At 42.1% G+C, this 24,510-nt stretch overlaps 2 protein-coding genes across 4 annotated transcripts in view; both read left to right on the forward strand.

The window, feature by feature from the left end:
* Positions 1–11,396, forward strand: part of PRORP (protein only RNase P catalytic subunit) — a 134,053-nt gene extending 122,657 nt beyond the window's left edge. For 2 of the 3 annotated variants that reach the window (XM_007464821.1, XM_007464819.1), the window contains 3 exons: positions 6,941–7,089; positions 9,784–9,979; positions 11,160–11,291. In XM_007464821.1, the coding sequence (XP_007464883.1) occupies positions 6,941–7,089; positions 9,784–9,979; positions 11,160–11,291 (477 nt within the window). Of the gene's footprint in view, positions 1–6,940; positions 7,090–9,783; positions 9,980–11,159 lie in introns of all 3 variants that reach the window. The other variant, XM_007464820.1, reaches the window with a different exon arrangement.
* Positions 11,397–16,347: 4,951 nt separating this feature from the next.
* Positions 16,348–24,510, forward strand: part of PSMA6 (proteasome 20S subunit alpha 6) — a 33,796-nt gene continuing 25,633 nt past the window's right edge. Inside the window, exon 1 of the mRNA XM_007464823.1 lies at positions 16,348–16,483. Coding sequence (XP_007464885.1) covers positions 16,438–16,483 — 46 coding nt within the window. The 5' untranslated portion in view covers positions 16,348–16,437. The remainder of the gene's footprint in view (positions 16,484–24,510) is intronic.

The following is a 24,510-nucleotide window of genomic DNA, read 5'->3' on the forward strand; positions in this document are numbered from 1 at the left end:
TTTTTCTCCACTGCTTTCAGGTGGTAAAAGATTCCTTATCATGGTTTACACGGACCCTTGTGATCTGACCCCTACAATCATTTCCAGCCTTATATCTCACACTCCCTGTGTCAACCTCCCACACCTCGGTGGTTCCCTGAATTCAGCACGCTAATAAAGAGCCCCCACCTTCAACATGCTGCTTCTTGTCCTTGGAAACTCCCATTCCTTGCCCGGATTGCTTCATTTGAAAACACAGCTCAGCTGTTACTTCCTTTGTGGCGACTTCCCTGACCACCCTTCCCTACCCCTGGTCTGATTTAAGTGCCCATTCTTTGTCCTCCTCCTTAGCACGTTTTACATCACATTACAGTCATTTGACTGCGACCTCCTGGAGGCTAGGGATAAATGTGTCTTTATATCGGTATCTGCATCCCCAGTACCCTCTGCCTAGTGACTGACAGAGAAGTTGTCGTTCATTTTTGATGAATGAACTGACCTTTTCACTTTATCAGGGCCACAATTTTAAATGTATACATGCACACACACACTCATACATACCAAAAAAACCCTTGAATCTGATCAAGTCTCTAGGTCTAACTACCAATTTATAGGAAACATAGAAAGACTAGAGAATATGTTACTACAGGGATGCTGTTAGCAAAATCTAAATGTGGGAACTTCCATTAGACTAGCCTCTGCATTTCTTTAACTGCAGTCAAGCAATCGCAATGTATGGAGTTATTTTAGATGCTAATTTTTTAAAAAGCATGTAACCTAGACAAATATAAATACTGATTGTATGTTTGATATTAAGGAATTATTGTTAATTTTTTTAGATGTGATAATGGTATTATGCTTATTTTTTTAAGAGTCCTTATATTTAGAAATACATTCTGACATATTCACAGTTGAAATGATATGATGTCTAGGATTTGTTTCAGAATAAACCGAGGCAGTTGTAGGTGCGGATATAGATGAAATTGGATTGGCCATGACCTGATAATTGAAGCTGGGTGACGGGCACATCATGCTATTCTGCTCATTTTTGTTTATATTTAAAATTTACTGTAGTAAAACTTTTCATTGTGGTAAAATATACGTAACGTACAACGTCTCATTTTAACCATTTTCAAGTGTATGATTCAGTGGCAGTAAGTACTTTACGTTGTTGTGCAACCCCGTCATCCATCTCCAGAACTTCTTCATCTTCCCAGACTGAAACTCCGTACCCATTAAACAATAACTCCTTATTTCCCCTTCTCTGGCCCCTGGCAACCACCATTCTATTTTCTGTCTCTGTGAATTTGACTACTTTAGGTAACTCGTATAAATGAAATCATACAATATTCGTCCTTTTGTGTCTGACTTATCGTCTTCAGGGTTCATCCAGGACCAAACTGGGCCTTCATAGGAAGCATAAAGGAGTATGTGACAAATATCCATGTGTACAGAATGGTCGGTATCCTGGAAAAGGCCATCCTCCTCTTGAGACTCTAAACAGGGATTAGGTTTAAATGAGAGAGATGTGGAAGAGTTTCCTTGAGCTCAGGGCAGTCCTGATGACAGAAGCCAAGATCCACTCTGGGGGACTTCCGTGGTGGTGCAGTGGCTAAGACTCCATGCTCCCTGGGGCTTCCCTGGTGGCGCAGTGGTTGAGAGTCCGCCTGCCAATGCAGGGGACACGGGCTCGTGCCCCGGTCCAGGAAGATCCCACATGCCGCGGAGCGGCTGGGCCCGTGAGCCATGGCCGCTGAGCCTGCGCATCCGGAGCCTGTGCTCCACAACGGGAGAGGCCACAACAGTGAGAGGCCCGTGTACCGCAAAAAAAAAAGAAGACTCCATGCTCCCAATGCAGCGGCCCCGGGTTTGATCCCTGATCAAGGAACTAGATCCCACATGCATGACACAACTAAGAGTTTGCATGCCACAGCTAAGGAACCCGTGTGCTGCAACTAAGGAACTGGCAAACCACAACTAAGGAGCCTGCCTGCTGCAACTAAGACCCGGTGCAAGCAAATAAATAAATAAATAAATACTAAAGGGGAAAAAAAAAAAAGATCCACTCTGGGATGTTCTCAACCTGGAGAACCCAGAGATGGTGAGGACAGTTCTGGACTTGCCTAAGGGGTCTGGAATCTGAGCCACACAGTAGAGCAAAATGCACCGTACAGCTGATTCTAGAGAATATTTAAAATTCCAAATTGATTCCAGAACTCTGGGTACTAAGTATCTCAAGGTTAAGCTGGAATCAGATCTCACCCACCTCCCCTCCCACATTGCTCCTTAAGATGTCTAAAGGATGATTCTCCAAAAACCAGGAGAGTAAAAACAAGTTGCAGCTTAATATTTGGTGCAAACATTTTCTGGTTTGGCTTCTATTCTAATTTGTTTTGTCGCTGGTAGGAATACATAAGAGGGTTTTTTTTTTTTTTAATTCATAAGTGACATTACTCATAAGTGACTTACTTTTGGCATAAAACTGCTGAAAGGTAGTTCCTGAGCTTAGGGTAAAAATACAGTTGGCAGAGCTACATGTGGTAGAAATAAGTGCATAGGGATGCTCAGGAAATAGAAAAGCTGCCTGAGAGGTGGGAGAGGCCAATGAGAGCAAGAGCTTTTCTGAGTAATCCTAAATAGCAAGTGTAACTTCCTCTCCCTACTCTTAACTTTTTACCTCCCCCTCTGCAGTCTCTGACATTTCCTGAGTTGTGTGGACTGTAGATCTTCAAAACTCTAAAGTCTTTGGGATTTGATGTCTACAAACATTAGAAGTTCTATGCCAGTTCTTCCAGCAAGATAGCTATAATCAATATGCCTCATATATAGGAATATTCATTACAGGATAAGTTCAGGAAGGAAGGTTTTGGAAACAACCTAAATATCCATCGACATGAATAGATAAACAAAATGTTGTATATACACACAATGGAATACTATTCAGACTTAAAAAGGAATAAAATTCTGGTATGTGCTCTGTCTTTTAATTGATGTATTAAAACCCTTTATATTTTATGTTATTATTGATACGTTAGGGCTTATGCCTGCCATTTTATTTTTTGTTTTCTATCATCTCTGTTTTCTGTTTCTGTTTTATTTTTCCTGCCTTCCTGTGGGCTACTTTAACTTTTTTCAGAATTCCATTTTTATGTGTCTATAGTGGGTATTTTGTTTTGTTTTTTAATCATAATGTTTTTGAGTATACTCTTTGTATAGCTTTTTTTTTTTTTTTTTTTTTGTGGTATGTGGGCCTCTCACTGTGGTGGCCTCCCCCGTTGCGGAGCACAGGCTCTGGACGTGCAGGCTCAGCGGCCATGGCTCACGGGCCCAGCCGCTCCGCGGCATGTGGGATCTTCCCAGACCGGAGCGTGAACCCGTGTCCCCTGCATCAGCAGGCGGACTCTCAACCACTGCACCACCAGGGAAGCCCCTGTATAGCATTTTTAATGGTTGCTCTAGGTATTACATGTGTATACACATACACACACATATAACATCACAGTCTCCTGGTGTTATCACTCCAGCAGGTTTTCTGTGTTGCTAGACTGTGTCTTTTCTGGTCCTTTGGCTAGTGAGAACTGGCCTTTGTTGGTCTTTTTTTGTCTGCATCCATTTGTCTGCATCCATTTGTCTGCATTTCCAGGTTGCTGGCTTCTTGATCTCCAAGTATAGGATATATGAGGCAAAAAGGAAATCCAAGCAACACCAACATGTCATTCCTCATGTCCCAAGGTCCCTAGCCATTCTACCTTTTTGTCTCTACTTTTCAAAGTCTTATGTTTGTTTTATATATAACATCTGGGGTTTTAGTTGTACGTGGTGGAAGAAATAGGGAAAAGTACATCCACTCCATCTTCCCAGAAGTGGAAATTTCTCCCCATTTTATTTTTGATCTAACATAGAATTAAGGTGAATTTACTTTTTCTTTACTATTCTGAGTATACCTATGACTCTGATCCAGCCCACTGGACCCAGCCTTGGAATTTACCCCAGAGGAAGTAGGCTCATAGCTAGATTGTCCACAGAATTTCAGGCAAGTGCCTCTATTCCGTACACTCATCTTTCTTTCCTGTGTCTTTATTCTCCCTTGTTTGCATCATTCTCAGAGAGCTGCTACTAGTAGAGACCTCTCAGCCACAAGATGGTGCCTCAGAGTAGTTCAGGCTAAGCCTTTTCTGCTCGTCCTTGGGCCCCTACCTTTAACTTAATATTAGTAAACTCAAGGCTATTTATCTAAACCAAGGTATAGATGTGAAGACCCAATTGTGTTTTTCTTTAAGCCATGTCTTCTCAAATGCATGGAATCAGTATCAAAAATTGGTTTTGTTTGAATTTTTTTTTTTGTATCTTTACAATAACTTTGTGGGAATTCATATAGGAATTTTTAGAAAGCAATCATCATTCCTCTTAATGAATCCAGTTGTCATTGTGTATCTGGGCTCGTTGAAAATAATCTGTAATCTCAGCATAGCTTTAATAAAGGAATGTTATAAATGCACTTTGAAGGAGATGTACTCTCAATGTCTTTTGGGGTGTTTGAATCCATGAACCAAACTTTTTTAGTGAAGATGTTTACTTTTAATTACTAACCCAACTTTTTTTTTTTTTTTTTTTTTTTTTTTTTGCGGTATGCGGGCCTCTCACTGTTGTGGCCTCTCCTGTTGCGGAGCACAGGCTCCGGACGCACAGGCTCAGCGGCCATGGCTCACGGACCTAACCGCTCTGCGGCATGTGGGATCTTCCCGGACTGGGGCACGAACCCGTGTCCCCTGCATCGGCAGGCGGACTCTCAACCACTGCGCCACCAGGGAAGCCCTAACCCAACTTTTAAAATAGTGGCTTATAAGATTATGTAAAAATGCATAGAATAAATAGACTGGCAAAAACATGTTAGCCGTCTTTGGGTAGTGAGGTATGAGTGATTTCTTCTTTCACCTTCTTGTCTATATGTTTCAAGTTTTCAATAATGAGTGACTTTTATGATAGATTAAAAATAGAGGTAGGCATATTCTTCAGCTAATCAGAAAATGTTTATTAACCATCCAGTATATGTAGAGCCAGCATATACATCTTCCCAGGCTTGATAGTTGGGTAAGAAAATTATTAGGCACTCTCTCACTAAAGGCAGGGGCCATGTCTTTCAAAATTTTGTAAGCTGTGATACCTACCATGTGCCTTATACATAGAGAGGCCTGGGAAATAACTGTTGAATGAACACAGAAGCCATTATTCATAGCTTTGAAGGGAAGAATTTTATTTTACTGGTCATAAAGCTTTGGGTCAGAGTCCTCACACTGGTCTTGATACACTTCTCTGCTTGAGTATCAGCTCACATTCAGTGGCCAACTTGTGTCTATTCTGTCCTTTAATTCTAGAACTAAGAATTCGTGATAATAAAACTCACTACTGTTTCCTAAAATAATAAGATTAGTAATGGAGTTGGATGGGCCAAAAAAATACATAAATCCAAAGCATTAAACAGTAATTTAAAAATTCAGCCCTTGTTAATTCATTATTAGACTAACAAGAGTCTGCATGTGTATTAGACATAACAGGTACTCAAGCAATATTTGACAACTGACCAAATAAATAAATGAAATTTTATTGATCAGAGAATTTTAAATAATATCCTGAAAGTCTACATGGGAAGAAATTTATGAGTAAGGGGAAGCTAGACTAAAGAAAATGCCTTTTCTAACCAAGACCCAAGAAAATTAAGGATTTCTTCAGTGACTTTCAACTTGTGATTTTCGTAGGCCCAGCAGTTGTTTTTTTTTTTAATAAAAAATTTTTTTAAAATTTTATTTACTTTTGGCTGCGTTGGGTCTTTGTTGATGCACATGGGCTTTCTCTAGTTGCGGTGAGTAGGGGCTACTCTTTGTTGTGGTGTGCGGGCTTCTCATTGCGGTGGCTTCTCTTGTTGCAGAGCATGGGCTCTAGGGTACACGGGCTTCAGTAGTTGTGGTGCGTGGGCTCAGTAGTTGTGGCACTTGGGGTTCGTTGCTCCGCAGCATGTGGGATCTTCCCGGACCGGGGATCGAACCAGTGTCCCCTGCACTGGCAGGCAGATTCTTATCTACTGCACCACCAGGGAAGTCCCAGCCCAACAGTTTTTATAAATTACAGAACTTTTATACTTCCAATACACTATTATATAACTTAAGTTATAGTTTTTCATTAGCTTTTACATATTATACTTAGGAATATCCATTAATAGCTTAGTTTAATAGGTTGTATATAAAAGTAATCTATGGACTTTTCCTTATGAAAGAATGAATGTAAGCAAGCTCACCAAAGTACTAGATTTACTAAAAATCCCAGTGTAAACTTTTGAGAGGAGTTCATGTGCGCACAAGACATGTGGAAAGTGGAGAGAATGGGGAGTAGATTCACTGAGTGGAAAATAAGCTAGAGAATGGAAATTGACAGACCTTTGGGAGGAAAAAGGGATTTCAGTGAAAGGTAGCAGTCTCAGCAGAGTCATGTCATGGAAAAGTTGACTGAAAAGTCAGTATTCTGGCCATTTACAAACTTTAAAAAATAAAGTAGAACCCTTTACTCAAATGAAAGCCTATGCAGAATACCAATATATAAATACTGTATACAAAAGCTGAGCTGTTTGGGTTGAAACAAGGTTGGGAGTGTGTATGAACCAAACCCCATCCTTCTTAGTCCCCCTACCTCTATCCCCATGGGCTCTAGGGAACGCAGTCTATGCTTAGAAACCTCCCCAGGTATCCAGTGTAGCCTGGCCGGTGGGCAGGTGTTAGACATTAAGTTATGACAAGGGAGCATTTTCCTCATGCTTATTTGCAAAGATGGACTGTTATTTTAAGGAATGTTTTCTCACCTCTTACCGAAAAAGACTATTTGACCATTGAGATTACCATCTGCAAGAATCAATCCCCTTACTTGAGATTCTTCCCTTGACCCTCTTGGGGACTGGCTTTGTGTTTTTTAGCTCCTGGATGTGGTCTCTCAACTAGCCAAGCAGAATCTTCAAGTGCTGGTCCTGGGCCGGAAGCATATGTTAAAGCAGAATTCCCGGTGGAGGAAGGATGATATGGAAAAGGTGCAAAAGCAAGCCAGCTTTTTTTTTGCTGACAACATGTAGGTATTGAAGTTATTAAGTGAGTTACACTAGGCTCCAGTCATCTGCTTGTTACCTATTTTTTTGCCATTTTTAAAAGTGTGTGTACGTATGTATATATACTCAGCCTCATTCCAAAAAAAAAAATTTGAGACAGCTTACAAAAATATAGTTTTTACAGCAGGATAAACTTAAATAGATGAGGAAATCAGGTTAAAGGAGAAATGAGTTAAAGCCCAAAATGAGATTAGTACACAGAATGCATGCCATAAATTCCTAAATAGATCACTTAACAAATATTTTACAAATATGAGCACCTTCTGTGTTCTTGGAGAAACAGCAGTGAACAAGACCAAGTCCCTGCCCTCTTGTGACTTAACAGTAAACAGGTAAACAAGTAAACAGGTAATGTAATTCCGGGCAGTGATCAAAGCTGTGAAGACAATGAAGCAGAGTAAGGAGCTGGAAGGGGACTAGGTTGGGGATAGGTCAGAGGGGAGTGGAAAAAGCCTTTGGGAGGGGGCAGATCTGAAGGGAACGAGTGAGTCATTTGAGAAAGGGGGAAGGGTGGTGGGAAGAAGGTACCAGGCAGAGGGAACAGCAAGTGTTGAAAAGGGCCTGAGGCAGGAATGAGGAAGGCTGGCAGGCCAGTGTGGATGGGCTGGGGGCAGCAAGAGGGAAGGTAGTCAGTTCTGAGGTCTGAGAAAAGGCAGGGACCACATTGCAGAGTTCCTTGTGGGCTCTGGATTTTATTCTCAATATAAAGGGAATGTTGCTATGAGCTACAGCTTCCCAGGAAGCCAAAGGAACATGGAAAACATGGTCAGTGACAAAATATACAGTGTCCACAGAGTATGAAAAAGCAGCTGATCGGAAGGAGCACAGATCCACAACAGCACGTATTAACTTTCAGCATGCGTTTAGGTCTTCACACTGTTCATGCTGACAAAGGTTTACTTCCGACTTTGCATGGATAATGAGCGCACCTCAGCCCCAAGTCTAGGTTTCATTAGATTGAATGTTATAACTTCAAGGTTTGTCAGTATTCCCCAAATCATTTCTTCTTAAAAAGATCAAATAGGGGAATTCCCTGGCAGTCCATTGGGTAGGACTCAGCACTCACTGCCGTGGCCCAGGTTCAATCCCTGGTCGGGGAACTAAGAATCCTGCAGGCTGCACAGCGCGTTCCCCTCCTCCCCCAAAAAGAAAGGTCAAATGGCACTCAGTGCACAAAGCTGGAAGCTAACCCCTCCTTCAGATCCCAAACCAAATCCCATTTTTCTTTAGCTAAGTCCTTTTATTTATTCATGGGATGGGGGTGCTTCCATCTCTCCAGGACTATAAGACAATAATAATGCTCTTCATGCAGTCACCTTAGGCAATACTGGGTAAACCTTAAGAGCTCAGGCTTGGGAATGAATCCACCCAGGTTTAGATCATGGCCCTGCCACTTCCTGTCTGGGAAGGCGTTTCCCTTCTCTGTGTTTTCTTTTCTTCATACGCAACCCTCATGAGGATTAAATGAGAAGATAACTTGCAAATCATACAGCACCAAGTACATGGCAGGCGTGTATGTTTGTTGCTGTCACCATCATCATGATTTTTCTTAGGTGGAAGAACTGGATAAATGCAGTGTTATAACCAGGAAGTCTGTTGGAAATTGGTCTCATGTTTGGTTTGGAGCCTGTATTTATTGCATACACTGAAGTTCCCGACCCAGTTGTAAAGATTGATTCAGGGACATTCTATGGCTTTGGATTTGAGTATTTACATTTGTAACATTAACTCTGTTTTCCATTAATGTGCCGAAGAATCCTGTTCAACCACGCGGTAGAGAGAGCAGTATAGTGAATCCCCATGTGGCTGTCGCCCCGCTCCAGCAGTCACCATCATTTGTTAACCTTGCTCCATACAACCTCCACATGTTTTCTCTTTTCTTTTCCTCTCTCTTTTTCCTGGAGATTTTTCAGACAGATCCCAGTTGTTTTATCATTTCACTTGAAATACGTCAGTATAAGGTAAACTTTAAAGGGTCCACTTCGGGTCATTTGGATCAAGGCATAGGGCTTATCACATGTTGCTGTCCAAATCTCCTGAGCCAAGTTAGCCACCGCTGTTTTTACAGCACATGTATTCAAGTGGTCAGCACTGATGTTGAGGGCCCATTGGAGGCTTTGTGCTCCTGGCTCTTCTCAAGTTGGAGATGCCTTTGGGTGCTGATCAGGATGACTACCCAGAAGCTGCTTGGGGATAACCAGTTTCCGCTTTGAGGTCAGCCCCTTACTTTTGCAAGAAATTGTCATCCTGCCCTGTTAGTACTATGAATTCGAGTGAGGAAAGGAGAAGGGGAAAGGTGTGCTCTGTGGTGGATGAAGCAGATAGGAAACACACCCTGGGAACACAGAGACCCAGCTTTTGAGTATGAAGAGAGAATTACTGTTAGAGTTCTCCATTCTAGTGGGAGAGCCCAGTTGAGCTGCTAAGAATCCCTAGCATTAGCATTCCTTTCCCCTTGGCCTTCCATCTGTGTTCTAGATAGTATTGTCTACCAGCTAGGACTTGCAGGCGGCTCTTACGTATCACTGAGATCATGTCAGTTAAGAAAGCAGAACACTTCTGAGGAAAGCAGAGTAAGAAAACAGCATGGTGAAGAATGCTATTCTTTGCCTCTTTGGGCGTGTGCTTGATTGTGTTCTTTCTTATGCCTGACTCAGCTCAGAGGACGATCCATTCCTTCTGTATGCCACACTGCACTCGGGGGACCACTGCAAGTTTATCACAAAAGATCTGATGCGGGACCACAAGGCCTGTCTGCCTGATGCCAAGACCCAACGCCTGTTCTTTAAGTGGCAGCAGGGACATCAACTGGCAATTGTTAGTAGGCATCCGGGATCCAAAATAACTTTTCAGGTATGTTACCTATTCTCTACATAATGTCAGCAGAGCCAAGTAGATAGTAAGAATGTGGCATAGTCAAAGAATGTTGCAACTAGTTCTCAATGTTTTATTTTACTTTTAAATATTGATTGATTGATTGATTGATTGATGTATTTGGCTGCACTGGGTCTTAGTTGTGGCATGCACGCAGGATCTAGTTCCCTGACCAGGGATCAAACCCAGGCCCCATGCATTGGGAGCACAGAGTCTTAACCACTGAACCACCCGGGAAGTCCCTCAATGTTTTATTTTTCTCAGCTTTAGTTTGGTATTTGGAATTACCCAGATCCTAGAAACACAGAGTCTGCCAGAGCAAAGTTTTCATAGGCCAACCCCACGTTAATTGACATATTGAAAACACCTGGAATGTCATCAGTTGTAACATCAGTTATGTCATCAATTACAAATCCTCATATGTGTTTTTTATTCTCCTGTTTATTTGCAATAGCTCAGAATTCCTTATTCCTTATGGCTCATCATAACTTCTATTTGTGCTAAATAACTCCTTTTTCCTGTTTAATCCACTGCTGTGGCACAGTCTCAGTTGAGTTCTTTTTTGATTCTAGTTTAAATACCTGTAAGTACAAGGATTCCTCCTGTGTGAAAGCAAAGGGAGAAAATCTAAAGGCGAGTTACTACAGAAAAATACACTAGCCAATGATAAATATGGTCCAGTGGTCAAAAAATATATAAAACAACATTTACAGGAAATATGGTATCAAATTACCACAGAGATACAGTCAGTCACTAACAGTTCTGTTAGTTTCAAGCGTACAGCAAAGTGATTCAGTTATACATATATATATATATATATATATATATATATTCTTTTTCAGATTCTTTTCCATTATAGGTTATTACAAAATATTGAGTGTAGTTCCCTGTGCTATACTGCAGGTCCTTGTTGTTTACCTGTTTTACATATAGTAGTGTGTATGTGTCAATCCCAACTCCTAATTTATCCCACCCCCTACGGCCCCCCACCCCCGGCATTCATCTTCACAGAGTTAGCTGCTCTTTCAAAATCCATTGTTAAGTAAGATAGAGAATACATCTCTGAAGCAAAGTGAGAAGCTGTCAGAAGAGAAAGGGAAATGGCTAGGTATTCCTTTAGTGTTGTTCTCAACGTGTGGTTCCCTTTTAAATTCAACAGCATATTCTCATCTATGACACCGTGGTGCAAACAACGGGAGACTCGTGGCACATACCTTATGATGACGACCTGGTGGAAAGATATGCCTACGAAGTGCCAACCAAATGGCTTTGCCTTCACCGGAAGACATAAAGACTCTTACCCCCACGCTAAACTTGTGTTTGGGTGTCCTCCTGGTTGGCATCAGAGCTCTTAAGTTGGTGGTTGATGCTTGTTTAGAGCATTGCTTCTGTCCTGTCTGATCCAGTTTGGTCCAGTTGGTTTGCATATCAATAAATTGATTTTTTAAATTAAATAAGATATAATATCTTTTCATAACCCCTTGCATTTTTCCCCCTAACATTTGTTAGGATTTGAGGCTTATCCAAAGTTGGGGAACTTGGTGCAGAGTGATACCTACCTTTCTCCTATTGAGCCAGCTATTCCACTTACTTGGGCAACAGGGTCTTCTGGTATCCATTTTGCTACCTTCCAGGTCCACCAATAGCAGAACCAATCCATCTGGCCCTGGGCTCTGGGTTGTTTGTAAACCCTTTCTCTGTTTCTGATATCATCTCATCCTCTACATGTTATCTCCTTCCCACACTGAATCGCTTGTGGTCCTCTCTGATCAGCTGGCCCAGATGTCAGAGGTGTATTGGCAACTTTTACTTATCACCCAATGATTTGGGTTGGAGGAAAGGGGGCAATTCCTTCTCTTTAGATTATGATTGTTTCTTCTTCATCCTATAATGCCTTTTCCAGACTAATTCAACATTTTGTGAACACTATTAATTCCATCACTTGGTATGAGGGCTTTCTAAAGTATATAGATTATTTTCATTTTATCAAGTTTGACTTACTTTACCAAAGTGAGTAAGTTGTTGCCTCTCTGTTTTACTCCCTTGCTAGGCAGCTTATATCTTGATTTTAGCTGAAAATATTCGTGTCTGTAACACTTCATAACAGTTCTTTCCTTACTCATACATACTATACAGTTTGATATTCAAGAGCAGACAAAACCAGTCTATGGTGATAAAAATCAGAATACTAGTTGCCTGAGGAAAAGGGCACAAGAGAATTTTGTGGGGGTGATGGAAAGTTCTGAGTGGTGCTGACATAGGTGTATGTATATATTAGTCAAATTCATCACACTAAACACTTAAAATTGATGCATTTACAACAACATAACTGAAAAAAGTATGTTAGCATAAAAAAGTTATTTACATGAAAAAACAATGAGTTCATTTATATCAAACAATGTACATGGATATAAGTAAGGTGTGTATTATGCACAGAGAGACAATCCAGGAAAAACAGAGGAGGGGATGTTTTACCTCCTTACGCCATTGTTGGATTCAACACTGCTGCCCCCTAGAGGAAGGGGCTTTCCAGACAAGTGCCTGATAAATTGAGGGCATTGAAAGATGCTGAGAATCGGAAAGCTCTCATAAATCCAACCTGTTTATTTTCTAGATTTCATGAACTACCTACTTAGAACACTGTGCTTTCAGCGAGCTAAACTTATTTTTAAGAAACTATCCTAGTTTTAAGAAAATTAGGAAAGAAAGCATTTGTTAAATAAGCTTGTCTAAAAGCTTAATGCAAATTCCTCACAAGTTGCTCTAGAGATGGGAGAGGATACAAAAAGAATCGTAGAACTTCAGAGCAGGAGTGAACCTTGAAGAACATAAAGTCCAACAGTCACATTTTATAGAGCAGGAATAGACCCAGGAAGATGCAATGGCTCTCTTGGATCCCACAGCTAGTTAGTAGAGACATTTCAACCATAACCCAGCTCTTCTGATTCTCAAGTCAAATAGCCTTTCTTCTACTGTACACTGTAACTTAGACTAGAGTAGTTCATAAAAACTCAGACAGACTGAATGGTAGAGCATCCGGTATGTAGATTTAGAAACTTTGTTAGCCACATAAGAGAAAGTGGGGAGGATGAGAGGAAGGGAAAAGGCAGGACAACCTCTTCAAGGGCCCACGTTTCCACGGTGGCTCATCAGGGTAGAAAATTATGTTAGGGAAACTACATTATTTTTGAACTCTTTAATACCATTCCAAAACAAAACCCGAATTTCTGCTTGAGGTGAATTGAGGTGCATCTGTCATTTGTCCGGGAGCGGGGCACTTCTAGGGCGCTCAGAATCAATCGCACTGACACGGGACCTTGGAGAGTTCAGGGATTCTCTGAATGGAGGCAGCTGGTACCCAACACTTAGGCTGCCTTTTGTATTCTGATCACCTGAGTGAGACAAAAGCTACCTGTCTAATTCAAGGTCCCAGACACAGTGGGAAGAAGGAATTCTTTAAAAACCTGTGCCCTGGATTGAGAGTATCTTTAAAGTTGGCCAGCCATGAACAATGAAAGCTTTGAAAGGGCACTAACTCTGCCACTGAAAAGTATGTCTAAAATGCTTTGTGCTTCCCTCTGGCATGCTCCTGAATTTATACTCTCTTTTCCTCCTGCTGTTCTCAGACCCAGTAAAGAGAAAATCTCAAAGGAGAAGTCTGAGCTCATTCTCTCAGGGCTCCGCTGGGATTACCTCACCTCAGGTGCCTTGTTCTTCACATTAAATGAATTTTTCACTTCAAGTTTGCACTTAAATATAATTACTGCTTCCCTGTTCCTTTAGCAGGTTTCTTGCTTTTAAAACAACTGTCTTAAGGTGCTATAAAATGCATATGTGTTCACATTAGATTTCTTTTTCCCTGATAGCTTCATTCTAGAGCAGGCATGGAAAGCAAGGGTATGTTATGTAGGCACCTGAATTCTGGCCCATCATGGTGAGTCTTATCTTTGCTAAAAATCAAAATTATCGGGATACTTGAGGGCAAAGCTAAATGGAATCTAGATCAGGTACTTTGCCCATCCTTCAGCAACTTGGAATTTCTAGAGTGAGAAACATCTAAGGGAATCCTTGTGGGAATGACTGGGAGTGGAGGAACGTAGACCACTCTGATGAAATTGTGGGATTTAGATTTGCATTCTTTCAGGGCTGGGACTTAAGCAGAACTAAGAGTTCTTAGTAAGTGGGACAAGGCAGCTGCTGGAGCCTCCTATAACCCCAGGGTGACAGTAGGGTTGCCAGATAAAATACGGTCTCCCAATTAAATTTGAATTTCAGATAAATGACAATTTTTTGTATAAGCACGTCGCAAGTATTGCAGGGACATACTTACACTAAAAATATTCACTGCCTATCTAAAATTCACAATTAACAGGGCATCCTATATTTTTATTTGCTACGTCTGGCAACCCTAGGTGGGAATTAGATGGGAGGATGAGGGGTAGGGGGAAATGAGGCACCTCTAAAGCCCACAGCCCTACAGGAGGCCGGAGGGGAACAAAGATAAGAAAGGATCTAAGGGACTTCCCTGGTGGCACAGTGGTTAAGAATCCACCTGCCAGTGCAGGGGACACGAGTTTGATCCCTGGTCTGGGAAGATCCTACATGCCACGGAGCAACTAAGCCTGTGCTCCACAACTACTGAAGCCCGCGCGCCTAGAGCCTGTGCTCCGCAACAAGAGAAGCCACCGCAATAAGAAGCCCGCGCACTGCAACGAAGAGCCTGCGTGCAGCAACGAACACCCGCGCGCCTACCTGTGCTCCGCAACAAGAGAAGCCACCGCAATAAGAAGCCCGCGCACTGCAACGAAGAGCCTGCGTGCAGCAACGAACACCCAGTGCAGCCAAAAATAAATAAATAAAATAAATGAAATTAAAAAAAGAAAGGATGTGAGTAAAAGGCACCTGGGCAGGAGGTGGGGTGTGGGGGTGGAGGAGAGAGACCGAACGTTCCCTGCCTTATCCCAGCCAATGACGAGCTTGAGTCCATGTGATATAAATGAAGGAAGTTCCATTCAGAGACCTACTTAGAGGAAGCCATTCAAACCAGCAGGATGAAAGAAAATATGGGAGATGGTGAGAATATTCTCTCAGTGTACGTCTAAAAAAAAACAAAAAACGGGAGACGCGAACATCAATGAGTAAGTAAATGCAGTAAATCTTGAGAAATAATCTTTAATTTTCTCTTATCATGTTTCTGTTATGGTGTTTCAAGATTCCCTGAGGGCAGCCTCCCTGGTGGCGCAGTGGTTAAGGATCCGCCTGCCAATGCAGAGGACACGGTTTCAAGCCCTGGTCCGGGAAGATCCCGCATGCTGCAGAGCAATTAAGCCTGCGAGCCACAACTACTGAGCCCGTGTGCCACAACTACTGAGCCCATGTGCCACAACCACTGAAGCCCACGCGCCTAGAGCCTGTGCTCCGCAACAAGATAAGCCACCACAATGAGAAGCCTGTGCACTGTAACAAAGAGTAGCCCCCACTCGCCGCAACTAGAGAAAGACTGCGCACAGCAACAAAAGACCCAATGCAGCCAAAAATAAATAAAAGTAAAATAAATAAATTTAAAAAAAAAAAGATTCGCTGAGGACTTTTCTCCCCAAGTTTTGTCTCTGTTGGCAATACTTGATCTGACAGATGCTTCCAGAGACTATACATATACAACTTGCCTTCAACCAGGAATTGAAATAAACAGGAAGACAATTATCTCGTCACCGATAACAGCTAAAAATTGTTTTGCTACCAGAGTACTCTCAGAAGTACACTGTTATCAAATGGATTAAGTTATTAAAATAACCATGATAATTTATTATAAATAGCAGTGTTATGTGAAGGGTTTCTGATAGCTTCTGACAAGAAAGTTGATGTAGAATTAATTTCATCCATATTTAAATGATTACCTCATTAATCTCTTTGATGTTAGTTAAAATTCAGCCCAAGAAGCAAATACTTGAGAAATCACAATTTCTAATATGGTAGAGACATAAATTCATTTTAAGGAGACCAGTTCAGAATGCCCTATCAGTCTCAGCTGGGCTAGAACATTACTAAGTATCAAGTTTAGTTCACATCTAAATATTGAAAGTCTATTTTTTTGCTTTTTTTTAATTTTTATGTATTAAAAATTTTTTTAATTGAAGTATAGTTGAATTACAATGATTCAGGTGTACAGCAAAGTAATTCATATATATATATATTCTTTTTTAGATTCTTTTCCATTATAGGTTATTATAAGATATTGAATATAGTTCCCTGTGCTATACAGTAGGTCCTTGTTGTTTATGAAAGTCCATTATTAAAAGATTTCTTGTGCTTTCTATGACTGCATCAGAACAAAGAATGTCAGTGTCTGGAATTCCCTGACAATTCTGCTTCTCATTTGGCTCTCTGGGGCAGAGTGGCATCCTGGCCTGGGAGGATAGTATGGGGCCTCCACATCCATGAAACAGGTTCCTTTGGAAGTGGTTATGGCAGGTTGTCCGAAAGGTAAGTCCCTCACCTAGACTCATTGCTTAAGATGTACTGTATTACTGATTCTTTAAAAACAAATCATTCTTGTATTTTCTTCCTCTTTTTAGTGACCTTGTCCTAGAATCCAAAGCTGAATGAAACAGGTTCCTTTGGAAGTGGTTATGGCAGGTTGTCCAAAAGGTAAGTCCCTCACCTAGACTCATTGCTTAAGATATAGTGTATTACTAATTCTTTAAAAATAAATCATTCTTGTATTTTCTTCCCCTTTTCAGTGACCTTGTCCTAGAATCCAAAGCTGAATATTTTTATCCTCTGCTCCAAAGCTGAGTAGTCTAATGCTATTAAGTTTTTATAAACATATATGTCTTTCATATATATATACACACGTATATATAATTTTTTTAAGGATCACTCATTCTGTATAAGCTCTCTTGTAATAAGGTTTTTTCCCACCTGACAGAAAATGAAACTTTTCCTTGTTCTCGTAGTCTTCTATCACTTCTTCCTCATGTACTCTGAACATCATAATATAAATTCATAAAACGAGGCAGTCAGGTTAAGCTAGGGCATTGCTGTATACCGTAAAATACTACTTGCATGGTTGTATACTCACAAACTATTCCTCCAGGTTTCCTGTGTTCAGAAGGAAATTTGTGTTCCAGGAAGCTGTCACCCTGATGATAGCTACTGGTTCAAATTAAGGATCGTGTCCTTTGGCACTCAGCCCTGTTCTGGCAGGAGTTCTCAAATCCTTGAAGAAATGGGTCTTTTCCAAGTTAGGCCCTCTGATCTCCAACTCCTAAAGAAATAAACTCTGGTCAGACCAAGTATTTGAAGAGAAAGCCTGAGGAAGTTTTGCTGCTTGACACAGATAGAGAGCTTTTTATTTTTTTAAGTAAATCATCTGGCTCTTTTTGTTCTTTGATACAGCAAGGGAGGTTTCTGTGAGGAAATCAGTACTGAACAGTTTGTGCTTTATAAATGTCAGTAGATTTTTTTCCTTCCCACTCCCACTGCCACTATCCCCAGAGGTTTCAACACCATCCATATTCTGGTCTCATTGTTTCTTATCCACTTAAACTCTGATGATTTTCGGCCCCCTGTGAGATGCCAACCTGGATCTTCTAACTACTTAAAAGTGCTCCACTTTCAGGATATCAGATTTGGAGCTCTTCATTTTGCCTACAACCTCCTTAACCTGCTCCACTCCTTCATTCCGACCACCAGTTCCGAGATCTGTTCTTAGGCCTATTCCTTCCTCACCTAGAGGCCTCTCTTATCCATCTGCATCTGGCTTCACTTGCCTTGTTGCTCACCCCACTCCATCCTCAAACCACTCATTTCATGGATGACTTCAGTAATCCTTCAGAGTCTTTCATTCATTTCACCTCCTGCGGTACCCATCTTATCAATTCTAAACCAAACTTTGGGTAGCCCCATACCATTCCACTTTCTCCTCTCCTATGCCATATGGTATTGCTAGAAAAGTCACGAAATTATGCCACTAGCACTTCACTCCCATTTGAAGGTCCTTTGTTTCACCTTTCAGTGAATTCCCTGTTAATTCCCCGAAGGAGCTCTCCCAACTTTTGCCATCTTAACTTGAGAAGAGCTCATCTCCTGCAGCCTCCATTTCCTCTTCTGTTCGGTGCCAGTGTACTTCTCAAACTCTAATGGACATGGGATCTTGTTTAAAGTGCTGATTCTGATTCAGGTCTGGTGTGCCTGGTGATGCCAAGGCTGCAGACCATATTTTTGAGTAGTAGTTTGAGTAGTCTCAAATGAGCTCCAAGTTTATTTAAAAATAATAATAATAGTACAACACTCATGATTCTAAGTCCTGAATCATAACCTGGCCACTCTCACTCTCAGCAGATGACTTAAGCAGGAACTAAAAGCCATCTGTTAAGAGACTCTTCAGCAATTTTTGCCCTTTCTAGCAACTTTCTTTCCTCACCCTTTTCTCCCTCTTCTAGGTTACTTTTTCTACTGCCTCCATACTATCCTTTCTTGCTAACTTGAGAAGTTGTTTTCTCAGTTAATCTCTTTCCATGGGCTCATTCCCCCATCTAACTACAATGCCTTTTGGCTTCTAGCCTGACAAAACTGTGCTTCCCTGGGGATAATTTAACAGCCAAACTTCTCAGAGGAAGGAGCCATCTCTACCCCTGCTTTCCGTCCAATTCTACATTTGCAGCTGAGCATTTCTACTCAACCACGGTGAAAACAATTCATCTTCACCCCAACAGAGGGACCTCCTGCCTTACTTTATGTTATTTTTTCCTGCTCATTTCCCCCTACTTACATACCTAATCAATTAGCAAATTGTGTTGATTCCATCTTCAAAATATCTGCAGAGAACCACTGAAGAGCCTTAGAAGAGTGGCCAAGCGGAGAAGCATCAGCCCTAACCATCTGTCAGGCTCACCAGAGACTCCAGCTATAAACATCTGCTTGGCCTAGAAAGCATTGAGCCACCCACCCTTACCTATCCTCCACTGCCCATCCTCCACCTTGGCTGGGGCGGGGCATGTGGAGGGTGTGAAGGAGGTCAGGGTGGAGCTGAGCCAGGAGTGATTAGGGAGGACGAGTCAACCATGCCCCCACCCCTTTCCACTGGAAGATTTAGTGTGAAGCTGACCTAAGCTGACAGAATACAAATGATGCAGTGCTGTTTGGAATCTATTGGTATAGAACTGGATATTCTAATTTCTGAATCGATACTGCATTTGTTAAAGTAACCGTAGCACTGCATATTATCTAAGAGGAATGGAAAAGTAAGGGAGCATACCCGAGTTTTCATCTAGAGGCAGGAAAAATGAAAGGAAGAGTGGGAGAACAAAAGTCAGATTGTAGTTTTATCACAGTCTGTTCATCACGCTTGTTACCAGAACCCAGATGCCCCCTTGCGCTCACTTCCATCATTTCTTGCCTCCACAAAGGTAACCACTGTCCAGTCTTCCAACAGTATAGATTCCTTTCGCCTGTTTTTGTGCTTTATGTAAATGGAATCAGTCAGGCTGTGCTCTTTCGTGGCTGGCTTCTTTCATTCAATATTGTGGAAGGTTCATCTCTGTTGTCACATGTAATTGTATCTCATTCATTTTCGTTATTATGTGATGTTCTATAGTGTGAATATACCACAATTTTTCCATTCTACTGTTGATGGGCATTTGGATAGCTTCTAGTTTTTGCCTATTACAAACAGTAATTGCTATGAATAGTGTATCACTTTTTATAATGGGCGGAGAGCTATTAAAAAGTCTCTGGCATCTTCTTTCCTTTCCGTTTCCGTAACTACCACCCCAGTTCAGGCCTTCACAAACGGTCACTGGTTCTATTAGCAATGGCCTCTTGATTGATATCCCCATCTAAAGTTCATCATAAATACTGCCACCAAGTTTATCTTCTGAGAGCATAATTCTAATCATGCCATTTCCCTTACGCAAAAACGTCAAATGTCTCCCCACTGCCTTCCAACCAGAGCAGAGTTCCTTTCCTTGGCATTCAAGGCCTCCTCCCTGCATTTGTACTCCAGAACATTTTTGTGTCCTAGTCAAGCTAAGCCACTGCCATGCCCTAAACACAGGCTCTTTTTTTTCTTCCTCTGCTTCTCTGTTCTTGCCACCCCGAGTCCATGTTGCATCATGGTGCCACTCACACTGTTCCTAACAGCGAACACACCTGTCAGAGTGCTTCTCCTCCCAAGTTGAGCTCGGATATATTTCTTTCAGCAGGCGGCTTGCATTCCCTTTGGCCAAAGTCATTTCCCATCTGCAGCGCTTTTTTGGACACGACCTTACATAGCATGTGCTGCCTCCTGTTAGCATTGCTCTCATTTGGGTTTCATCTTTCTTTCTTCCCCACTGAACTTTCTTCCCCATCTGGTTCATCTGTGTGTCTCCAGAGCAGCCAGTCCAGCTGCTTACCCCTAGAAGAGGCCCAATAAACGTTTGTTGAATTATTTTGGAGAAGTTGTTTGAAAATGTCTTCCTGATTTTTACCTCTGATTCCCACTTCTCCTTTGAGTGAATTCCCCTCTTGCTCCTTGGTATTTTGCGTGTGTGCCAGCTAGCTCAGGAACATACTCTTTGGTGTCTGATGCTTCAACTGACCCTCAAGAAATACTGATAACTTCTCAGTGCCACCCTCTTTAATCATACCATTTAAGCCCCTCCCCGCATCTTAAATGAATTAACTATTTATTTATTAGGCATCTATTTTGTACATGGACCATGAAAACTGGAATGAAATTTGCTCTGCACCTGAAAGACATCATTGCAGAGTTTTTAATCTTGAAAATGTTTTAGTCTGTTGTCTATGGTTGATTTTTGAAACTTGCCTTTGTTTCACCACGATGGATGACTTGCACACTGGGTGAAATTCACGGATCTCAGTTGAGGTTTATCAAGTACTTTTAAAGCAAGTAGAACATAACACTGGAGCACTCTCTTGCTTTCTCACCAATACCCGGGTTCTCAAGAACTAGTTCCTCAATTAGTGCCTGAAAATATTGGTTATAATGATCAGACACCTCATTCATTTGCTCTCTCCCCCAGCTGTCTCAAGAGAACTTGGCTCCTCTGAGCACCAGAGATGACTTAATTTTGCGGTAAGAAAATAGGAATTAGAGGAAGCCAATTAGGAAACCTCAAGGAAGAGGAAGTGTCTCAAGGCTGAAAGGAAGGCTGTTGAGTCTTATTTCCTCTCTGTTCTTGACTCATCCTCTCGGTGCCTGACCAACGTCTGCACCACCCTTTCCCCACCCGATCAGGGGGCTGAAATGGGTGTGGGGTGAGATTGGGGCTAGTGAGCAGAGTGAATAAAGTCAAATAACATTCATAAAGACACCAAGATGTAGGGATACACCATGGATGTGAAAGTCTCAGTGAACTTTTTTTTTTTTTTTTTTTTTTTTTTTTTGCGGTACGCGGGCCCCTCACTGTTGTGGCCTCTCCCGTTGCGGAGCACAGGCTCCGGACGCGCAGGCTCAGCGGCCATGGCTCACGGGCCCAGCCGCTCCGCAGCATGTGGGATCTTCCCAGACGGGGGCACGAACCCGTGTCCCCTGCATCGGCAGGCGGACTCTCAACCACTGCGCCACCAGGGAAGCCCTCAGTGAATTTATTGATGCTTACGATTCCCATCCCCATCCACAGTCATGGGTGAGGCTGCATGTATGCAGGATAGGGTGAGTAAGAATTGGCTGCTTTCTAAATTAAGAAAACAATGAGTTTCACTTGTGAACAATAGCAGAGTGCAGTGCAGGCTGGTGCAATACTTGGCTTCCTTCTGTACTAGGGATAGATCAAAGCAAAATAGCCAAAAATCCAGGCTTTTTTCACCAGTGTCCCCTCCTTTCACAAAGAGAGAAGCTGAGTTAAAGTCTATTAGTAGGTGACTTATTTTCATTGTGCTTAATATTTTTTTCCTCCATGCCTTTAAGGTGGGTACAGTGTGGTCACCTGTTTGAGAGAAGAAACCGAGGTGGTGGCCACCAGTTGATCACTGGCAAGGCTCAGATTCAAATCCAGTGCTTCTGACACTCAGAGCAAAGCCTGACCATGTTCAGGACTCAGGCCCCTCCCTTCCCCATCTTATTTTTCACTGGAACATTTGCTGTTCTCTCAAGCTGTGAAAGGCTTCCTGTATTATCATGCTTAAGGGGAAGTTGTATGTTAAAAACCACCAACGGTTAAGCCCAAGCCAGCTGGGGTCTTCCAATGCTTCTTCCAGTATTCTGGGGAGACCCATGAGAATTCTTAGTGTTTCTCAAAGTCCTTGGCTTTCAGAAACAAGAGCTCAGTCATCAGTCAAGCATTGGGTTTTCATTTAAGGGGGAGTTTGGGAAAACAAGAGAAACATCAAAAGTTGTAAGAGTTGTTTTAGCTATAACAACTTTATACTGAAGTTGTTATAGCTAAAAATCAAGAGTGACCTGAAAGCTAAAGGTTTTGGCTCTCTAGAAGGGGTTCCTGGAGAGATTTAGTTAAATGTCCTTTGGGTTGAGCTGCTACAAGTTTATTCCGTTTCAAATCAAAGGACAGCATTATCATTATTGGAGATGACTGACAGAATCCAGATGCAGAATTATATTGACTGGAAAGGAAAGGATGGAGTAGCAGGGAAATGATAGCTGTATGACTGCTATGTTGATAGACACCATATTGAACCCACCATTGGTATTGGAGGGTGAGAGAACCACATTAGGTGTTATGGGAGAGAGCGCTGGGGAGTGTTACCTTATTGGAATATGGTTTGAAGAGCTTTTGAGTAGAAGCATAACCAAGTGCCTCATATGTCACGGTAGCACTTCCCACACCACGTTTGATGCCCCATTTGTCCCTGTCCTTTGCCCATAAATTATAGAACTGGAGTACAAAGAAATCACCCTTTTCTTTTTCCCCAAGACTCAAACAGATTGACAACTCCTAGGTAGCCAACCATAGCTACTGGGGTACAGGAAGAGCTTTAGGGTTTCTATTGGTATGAGAAAGATACAGATAGGGAGAAATACGAATGGAACAAGGTTCTTGCCCTCAGTCCCCTGAGGGGGCACCTGATAGCTCAAAGTCTGACCAGGGAGCTACCTCCCTTCTACTGTCCACACAGAACTGCCACATCCCTAGCTCTGTTGTGGCCACAGTTGACCTCTGGGGCCCCTTGACATCAGAGAATCCTAACTCTCCTAAGATACTCTATTACCAGTGTTTCAACACCTGCTAATATCACATGGAAACACAGATAAGCTTCAGTTTTATATTCCCTGGCTCACTGAAACCACCAGCAGAGCGTCTTAAGCTAAGGGCTAAATTCTTATCTTGCCTTTAAACACCATGTGATTCAGCATGTCTGCAGTCACTGGGAATCTACGCTGCCAGTTTTTACCTTTGCCTTGTGGGTAACCCCTACCTTCCACCTACCTCCACCCCCAGGGGAGAATGTGGGCCTTGTCAGATGGAGGCCCCCAGGAGATTTTCCAAGACTCACGAGATGTCAAGTCATCTCTAAAAGTTTTCAAAAAGCCAGAGAGTCATTTCAGAAAGTCTAACTTGGTGGCCCAACAGAGAGGAAGGTCAAATTTTCCATACAGACACAGCAAGTCTGCCCCCATAGGCTTGTGGTAAAGCTGCAGGAGCACTGGTCCCCAGACTTCTGTGAAAGCTCCCCAACCCAGGGGGAAGTCCACCTGGGTGAGTAGATTAGCTGCTGCTTGGTACCCAAGGCACATATTGGTGAAGTCTGCTTCCTGGGGATTTCCCTTAGCAATGGAATCAGCAAGGGGTTCGTCTTTCTGAAAGATTTCCCGGAGGAATCCATTGGCCTTGTGGAAAAACCTCAAATTCTAATATAAAATCTCTGGCCTTTTAGGTTTTTGAGATTTGGATTTTTCACTTATTCACAAATCTCTTCAAATAAAAACAGTTCAACATAGTAGAAAGCCCAAACAGTGAGAATGCATATTCAGTGAATGATCGGAGCGCCTCCTTCATGCTAGGTACTGTTTGGAACTGAGGGTACACCGGGGAGCAAAACAGATGTGGCCACTGCCCTCAAGGAGCCTGATGTTCTAATTCTAGCTTTCAGTTTGTGTTGTATTGAAAATGAGGTCGACTCCTTCCAGGAAGCATCCTTTAGGGTATTAATGTGTATATGCCATCCAAAATCCTATGCCTCTTTTAGGGCCCAGCTTAAATGCAACCTCAACAGAGGATCAGAATTTGTTTGAATGTGTGAAATAATTTTCACAGCCTGAAGTTATGTGATTTTTAATATCCCGTCATTGCATGGCAGGGAACACCCAGGGGTGCTTCACAGTGGGTTGTGTCTACGTGGGAAGGAAAGGCAGCTATGAAAGCATTTCTCAATTGTTCCCTGTCTTTCTACAGTTTTTAGTTCAACTTGACAGTCATTTACTGAACTTTTATGAGCCAAGCCCCATGCCAGGGGTGGTAGAGAACACAGAGATAAAAAGTATTCAGGCTCTGCCCTGTCAGTCTTTAGTGAAGCCCCTACACACAACTCTTTAAAGTAAACCATAT

Source organism: Lipotes vexillifer, unplaced genomic scaffold (genome assembly GCF_000442215.2).
Source record: "Lipotes vexillifer unplaced genomic scaffold, Lipotes_vexillifer_v1.1 scaffold324, whole genome shotgun sequence".
Classification (NCBI taxonomy): Eukaryota; Metazoa; Chordata; class Mammalia; order Artiodactyla; family Lipotidae; genus Lipotes; species Lipotes vexillifer.